The 8,202-nt window shown below is 38.4% G+C and overlaps 1 protein-coding gene across 1 annotated transcript; it reads left to right on the forward strand.

The window, feature by feature from the left end:
* Window positions 1-1,131: 1,131 nt before the first annotated feature.
* Window positions 1,132-6,665, forward strand: LOC129446321 (uncharacterized). The gene is made up of 2 exons (XM_055207274.2): window positions 1,132-6,059; window positions 6,156-6,665. Exons 1-2 carry the CDS (start codon window positions 5,647-5,649, stop codon window positions 6,604-6,606), a joined length of 864 nt encoding a protein of 287 aa, XP_055063249.2. The 5' UTR covers window positions 1,132-5,646; the 3' UTR covers window positions 6,607-6,665.
* The last annotated feature ends 1,537 nt before the right edge of the window (window positions 6,666-8,202 follow it).

Below are 8,202 nucleotides of genomic sequence, written 5' to 3' on the forward strand. Positions count from 1 at the left end.
AAAGAAGTGTCCATAATGTAGCATAAAAGATCATTCGTGGCCATAATTTTGTCATAATGTCATCATGATCGGATTTTATAATTAAGTTTATAATTACTATGTTTTTTTTACAGTGGGTCATAATATATCATATATTTTAGTTTGTCAGTGTGTTTTGTGGTGTTAGGAAGTGTTTGCGCATTTCTGCACTAACTCAAAATGTGCATACACCCAGGGGCGATTCCAGGATTTTATAAATGGGGGGGGACCAAGAACCAATCAGGGGGGGCCAATCAAAAAAATCAAATGAAAATAAATACTGGTTTAGAAAATATTAAGCATGGTTCCCAAAATCTTGTGCAATGCCACATGTTCTAGATGGTATTCATTTTTTTTTTCATTAAACAACAGTTCTGTTCCAGAATAGTTAACTTTAAATAAATTGTCATAATTTACTCATCCTAAAGTTATTTCAAACCTGTATGAGTTTTTCTTCGGCTGAACACAAAATAAAATATTTTGAAGAATCTTAGTAGCCAGAAAGTTGATGAACCCCATTGACTGCATGTTATTTTGTACCTACATATGAAGTCAATGGGATCCATCAACTGATTTTGGTTACCGACATTCTTAACTCTTTTCTTTTTTGTGTTCAGCAGAAGAAAGAAACTCATACAGGTTTGAAACAAGTTTAGGTATATGACCATTTAAATTAAGTGAACTGTTCCTTTAAGTAGGCTATCCACATTGCGTGTAGCTGGTATTAGTTAACATTCTGACATATCAGGATTTTGGGAAAATATTAGCCTACTTAAAAATCTGTTTTTCTACTCTGTCTGATCTGACTTTCATTGTTTATTAGCCCATATTGTATTTTAACAAAACTGAATGCTATTTTTTACATATTATCTGATATGTTGTCAGACAACAAAAAAGAGTTTAAGCTAGTGACCAGGGGCGCCGTAAGGGGGGGGAAGTTAGGACGATTCTAAGTGCCCATGAACTTTTGAGGGCCCCAGCCAAGGACTGTGCCGCATGTGCAACCCCCTTAATCTGGGCCCCTCTTAGCTCCGCCCCGTCTTTACTCTGCGTTTTTAGCACCGCCTTTAATCCACGGTTTCACAGTGCAGTGTGAACTTGAGAAGAGAACAAGGTGTGTGTATTTACTGCTATTTCCTATGATATCTGCATATGTGCACTTCCTTACTATAAATGCAGTTTACACAATGTGACGCTGGAGCAATACAATGCAGTTTTCTTTCCACTGTAAAGTCTTCGCTTTGTTCACCCCAGTTTAAAAAAACACAAGGTGATTTACGTTCCCTGTTTTATGTTATGATTCTAACTAGACCCCGAAGCCGCCACCAGGCGCCGCCATTTACGCCATTTCGAAGCTCAGCCTCCACTAGCCAATAATTTCCTAAGCCAAATTGAGCCGCCATCTGATAAAGTTTGGCTGAGCCGCTGCCGGCTAGAATTATTTGCATTAAATAATAATTCTATCACATAGAGACATACACACACTAAATATATAAAAAAATACGCGAGATCTAGCACAGTCTTGTGCTCGTTGCTAGGATACACACAGAGGCCGTTTCTCAATCCAAAGGTTGCAGCCTGCGGAGGTCGGATATGCAGGCTGCATACGTCATCAAGCCTGGTTTATTTAAGTTAACTGAGCATTACATTCGCAAACCATACGGATATTACAACAATTTACGATTAACTGAGAATAAGAATAAACTTTATAATTGTTAATATTTTCAAAATAAGCATAAAAATGCGACCTCGCAGTCCGGAGGCTGCAGTCTTTGGATTGGGAAACGGCCCGAGACTCACAGTGAATTGGACCAATTAAAATAGCTCATTTTCCGTACAGAAGAAGCGATGCATTTTTTTCTCGCACAGAGGTGAAATGGCGGAAAGACGCAAGCAAGGTAATTTTGATCTCACTTTCATAATTCCTATTTACATTATTTTTTAAACTTTGACCTACCCAGACTTTTGTTAAATCTTCATGGCACGGTTGCACAAACACCTGAATCAAAGATTGATGTTATGAACCAAATCTGGAACGGAGAGATTTAGCACTGAACGTGATATTACTGCAGTAACAAACCACCGTTTTCACATTGCTAATTAAACAACGCATGCTTCAGTGTACATTGAAGTGAAATGTACAAAACTTTGTCCAAAATAATACTGATAACAGTGTGCGTTTATATTACAGTTTATCTCATTCGCATTTCTCACATCACTATTTACATTTGCACAACAGTTAGTTCAACCTCCACAACATTTAGTCTTTTTTTTCCTGAAAATGTCTCCTACATTGAACAATTTCTGAAAATATGTGGCCAGACAGAGAGGAATATGGATGTGCAAGAATGATTACTGTACTATGTATGTTGTATTCAGTTCCAATATTGTACTGCAATATTGTTTTCAGTTGTGCACAGGCACAGCTCTACCCAAAGGGAGTTTATGTTTGTTGTAAATAAGGGTGTATTTATTTCTTTTGCACAATGCAGTGAACAAATTAGAATTGCAAAAAGCATATGCAATAAAAAAGTGAAACATACATATTCAGTGTTGTGTACTCACTTACCTCACAAAATACAGTGATGTGTAATTTTACTGTATTTTTCAAATAGCTGTGCAATAGTATACAGTGCTGTCTTGAGCATTTTCAGGTAGTGTAACCAAGATCTAACTTTTTTGCATGGAAAACATTTATAAAGTAAACTGTCATAATGAAAACATGACTAAGTCATTTGACTATCTTGTTCATAAACAATGATGTCAGGACTTTTTATTTTGATGACACTGAGACTTTCATTGACATGAATACTTGCTTTTGAGGACTAACCTATCCATTTTGAGCAAGTGACACGCTTTTGCAAGTTATCAACTAGGTTTTGCAGTTTGTACTAATTGTTTTAAGAAATGCATTAACTGTTGAGCAAATGTAAAAAGTGATGTGAGAAATGCACCAAAGCGACTGAGAAAAACTGTAAGGCGAGACACGGCAGGCAAAAACATTTTTTTTCCTGGTCAATTTTAAGATTTTTGGATATTTTTCTTCAATAGCACGTGTTCTTTCAGACTTGTGGTGAAAAAAGTCAGAAATACACATTTAGGTCTTTATTTTACTACACTTCGTCTTTTTGCATCTGTAGATTTCTCATAAATTGCATGAATGCGCCTAGCGCTAGCTAATATTACCAAATAGCTCAAGTAGGCTAGTTCTAGTTCTAAATCTTCATTTTAGGTGTTTTGTGCAACTGTTCTTGTAAGTAAGAATGCCTTTTTGTGAGAACTATATTGCCATTTTGTCATTATGTCAGGACTAGTGTTTTATGGATATTTTTGTTCTCTTTTAGGACGCGGAATTAACAAATATATCAGCACACCACGAGCACATCTGCTTAAGGATTCTGGTGTGACATGGAGGCCTCACAGTGTTGATTCTGCTCGTAGCCTTCGTTCACATTTTTGGACATATATGGGCGATTTGTATGTGAACAACAATCGCATTGATGACAAACTCTACTGCAAACTCTGCTTTGAAGCAGAAATGACAAAAGAACATGGAATGCTGTCAAAAGTGTACAGCTTGGGAGAAAAAACATCAAGTGGAAACTTCCTTGCTCATGCCAAAGCTGCACACAAAGAGAGTACAATATTTCTCAAAGAACAATCAAGTAAACTGACCAACTGGATCCAAACTGTGCCGAAAGGAAGCCCAGCTACTTCCCAGTTTGATGTTAATCGCGACATCGTGTTGTGGCTGTGCCAGGACCTGCTCCCTTTTGAATTAATAGAAAAGGAAGGTTTTCAAGCATTCAACAAGAAAAATATTCATCTCAATTTGCCAACCAGCAGAGCCCTTGCAACAACAGCCCTGGCAGATGTCTACATGGGTTTGAAGTCCAAAGTCAAAGAACAACTGGCAGACATTGTCAGTGGTACTATCATGTTAGATGGCTGGACTGATGCTCATCATCGATACCCATATGTTGGTGTGAGAATCTGCACTGTAGATGCAAACTGGAATTTCCTTCTGTTTACACTTTGTGTTAAACCTGTAGAAAATCACACATCAGAAAACCTTACAGTGTTTGTAAGGGAATTACTTGAAGAATTCCTTCCCAAAGATAAAAATGTGTTGCTCTTTGACACAACAGATGGGGCAGCGAATATGATTAAGTTGTCCCGGTTACTGGGCCATGAGAGAGTAACATGTAGGGCCCTATAATTTCCGCGATCACGGAATCGCGGACGGAATCGCGGAATTGGCTAATTAACACGGAATCTAGTATTAACGCGGAATTTTGCGGAATTTTACATATTTTGAATAAAATTATGTGTTTGTGTGGGAGACGAATGTATGTCTGGGGGAAATGCAGACCGGGGGAAGTAAATCTGGGCGACACGCCCCCTCCCGTCGTTTCAGACCTCCTCCAAAACACTGAAACCATGCAATAGTAAGCGGCTCTCCACGACTCTGCTTTCGTCAGCGAAAAAATTAAGAAATTCGACGCTAAGCACTTAGTTCCGAGCAGGTCTCACATGACTTTTATGTGACCGGAGAACTGTTATTTTGGAAGTTTAGTCAACACTCTGTTCACGGTGAGCGCAAAGATACATGCACTCTCTCATTCATGTCTGTCTCACTGTACCTCTCACGGTCACGCGCTCACGCCTCTGTCCGAAGTGCGAACACAAATCCTCATGTATTTGTTCAGTTTTATGCATTTCAAGCGAGCTGAGGCAAACTAACTATCCCTCGCATTTAAAATATAATCATCTGCATCATGGCGCCGCTCTCTGTCTCTCTTTCGCTCGCACGTGCAAAGAGCTGCGTGCTCATGCATGCTGTCCTAAGTCAGATCACTATCCTGTGTATGTTTGTAAAGTTATATGCATTTCAAGCGATTGTGTATAAAATATGGATCGCGTTCCGCTGGATTGATGTGTTAAGGCACTTCTGAAGGCACCACTGCGTTGACACCTTGTTGTAGCCTCCTGCAACAACACTAAAAAACAATGCATTGAATTGAGTTGTGTGTGCGCGCGCGCGCGCGTGTGTGTTTATTAAGTAATCCTGTTATCCAGTTTTTCCCCCAAATCATTTACATTTTAATCATTAACATTAAAGGCACACTCTTTTTATGACTAAAATAAAAGTAAAGGGTAAAAAATATAATTGCCAAAAATTAAAACGGATAAAACGGAATTTGCAAAAATTAAAACGGAGAAAACGGAATTTGGGAAAAAATAAAATGGAATTTGGGAAAAAATAAAACGGATTTTATAGGGCCCTAAACATGCGTAGCACACTGTTTACACAACTTACTCATAACAGACACTCTTACCAAAATCCCTGAAGCACAAGCCTTAATTTCCCAATGCAAAGATATTGTTAGTGCACTGCACTTCAAGGCACATCTAATAGAGGAATTTGTGTTGGAGCAGAAAGAGGCAGACATATTTGCCAAGATACAAGACCTGCAGGATGAAATTGATGCAGATTCTAATGATCCTATTGATGAAATTGATGATGCAGAGGATTGGCAGCTGGGAACTAAGAAATCAAACCAGGGCTCACAGACACACAAAACACTGAAGACCACAGTGCCAACACGTTGGAACAGTGTCCTCAACATGATCAGAAGCATAGTCAGTATGGAGACAGAAGTCACTGAAATCCTGAAGAGGATAGGAAAGCCCTTGTTATGCCTCCTACCTGATGACATCAAGCTACTTTGTAACTTAGTTAGCTTTTTGGAAGACTTTGAGAAATTCACTCTCATTATAAGTGAAGTCAGTCCAAACCTGAGTGCCATACCACTAATCAGGGCTCGAATCAAGAAAATCTGTGCAGTGGCTCCCAGAGATCCACTACTGATGAAGAGAGTCAAAGAACGAATAGTGAAAAACATGGACAAACGAATTCCCATGTCAGATCTGGTTAGAGCCACCGCAGTGTTTGATCCAGCTGTCAGAGATATCACCATGACAAAAGATGAAAGCAGAGAGCTGCTGCAGAATCTCTATGAGAAACTTAACTCCTCCAGGTGACATTGATATTTCTGTGTATTTGCTAACCACTTACTTTTCTCATGGTTTTGATTTTAAAAGCCATTTCCTTATGCATATATTTCCCTTTTCAGATTCAGTTCAACAGTGTTTGGGGTTGGAGATGAGAGGACAACTACTGATGGTGGTTCTGGCGGTCCTTCTGGTGGGAATGGTGACCACGACGATGGAGATGTGGTAGGATGTGCGAAACGCCTGCGACTAGAATTATTAGCAGAGGCACAAGAAGATGCAGAAGCTCATTCTTTAAGTTCTATCCTTGACCAAGAGATTGATGCTTTTCTGGCAGTGAGAACAAGAGACCAAGGAGCATTGGACTTTTGGCGAACACATAGCAATACTTTCCCCACACTGTCCGCTATGGCCCGGTGCTACCTCTCCATTTCACCAGGTAGTGTGCCGGTGGAATGCATGTTTAGTTCCACTGGCCTACTGCTCAATGGCAAACGATCATCACTTGCTCCTTCAAGGTGTAATATGATAAGCTTCATCCATGATAATGCCAAGTTATTGTATACAACTTAGCCTACATACATTTAGCCTAAACACAACACATTGTAGGCTATTTGAAAATGTTTAGTAGCATACAGACTACAAAATAAATATGTTCATATGTTGTGAAATTAACATCTGGTGTTGTCTTTATTACATCGTTTTGCATTTTGTTGAAATATAGTGTAAGCCATGCGTTGCTTGGAAAGATTGAGGTCTAGTTAATCAGTATAACATAGACATCTGTAGACATGAAGTGGCAGCTTCAGCCATTTGCAGCTATAAAAAGTTTGGCGGCTGCAGCAGCCATTTAGGTTTTGGCTGAGCCGGCTAGCCAGCCAATAACTTCATCAGCCAGCCATTATTCTCAAAACAAATGGCTTCGGGTTCTAATTCTAACGCGAAGTCAGCCCTTATAAGCTGTTTTAATTAACGTAGCCCGTATAAGCTAATTAACATAAACTAGAAATGCGATCGGTTACACACTGTTTTGTTTTGTAACGCAATATGCCAAGGAAGGATTTTTATGCAGTCGTAAATCGAGGTGGTTGTGATAAAACTGAAATGCAACTAATGCTAAACTAGTCAAATTATGTATATTAAAGCTTCTCAACTTGCAACAGGGTTAAGAAATCAATGGAAATCTATGTCGTAATCTGTTATAGTTGTCATTCATTTCATTTTAGAGCCCCGTTGATTAAAAAACAGTCTGAAGAATCATTTAATAACAGTATAGCTGTTTTCTTAAAGAGTAACTAAACCCTAAACCAACTTTTTTTAGTTAATGATCTGTAAGAATGGGGTTTTATTCGTGCTGTTCATTGATTTTAGTAAGTTTTTGACATTTGGATATAAAGTGTTTCAATACTGGTGTAAAAACGTCTGAGTGCTGCCCTCTTCAGGTTGAACGGTGGCTACTGCAGTTGAATTTTCCTATTGAATGTTGGGTCCAAAAAATGCCTCGTGATGTAAGCAGGTTCAAGCTTACCACGCCGCTTTGGTCAAGCATTGTTGACCCAGTCTTATTTCAGGCAGAATGTACATAGAAAATATGCATTGTTGTTGTTCGCCATTTTTAAATGTTACAATGTCGTGTGTGTAACAGCTCAAGTATACAGTATGTCACTAAGACTGTCTCTGAAAATCAGACTAAAGCCTCAAATCTTATTGTGAGATAAAAAGCATCACAGTTTAATTTCAAGCATTAATTTCACTATGATTTCAATCGCTGACATGACATTACTCAGTCAACATTAAAGATATATTTACATTATATAGGATGATTTTATGTGGAAAACAGTAAATCACAAAGAAATACTTCAGCTGGGTTTTCACAGGCATGGTCACATTTATCTTTAATCTTTAAGAATGTTGCATTTTCTCTGAATATTTGATTTAATGTACTGGATGTTTCAATTAAATTTGCATTGCACAATAAATTATCTTAGCTGCAGACATTAAGGTATCTATAAATACTGATAACTGTGGTCAAAACAATAGCAAAATAAATAGTTCTGTATTATTAAATTACAGACTAAGATTTTGAATAGCTACAGTAGGTTGGATTGTATGTTTGGTACGAAATGGGAATGGGGGGGCCTGACCCCCTATTTTTTCATAGGGCCCAAA

This window comes from Misgurnus anguillicaudatus, chromosome 1, assembly GCF_027580225.2.
Source record: "Misgurnus anguillicaudatus chromosome 1, ASM2758022v2, whole genome shotgun sequence".
NCBI classification, from domain to species: domain Eukaryota; kingdom Metazoa; phylum Chordata; class Actinopteri; order Cypriniformes; family Cobitidae; genus Misgurnus; species Misgurnus anguillicaudatus.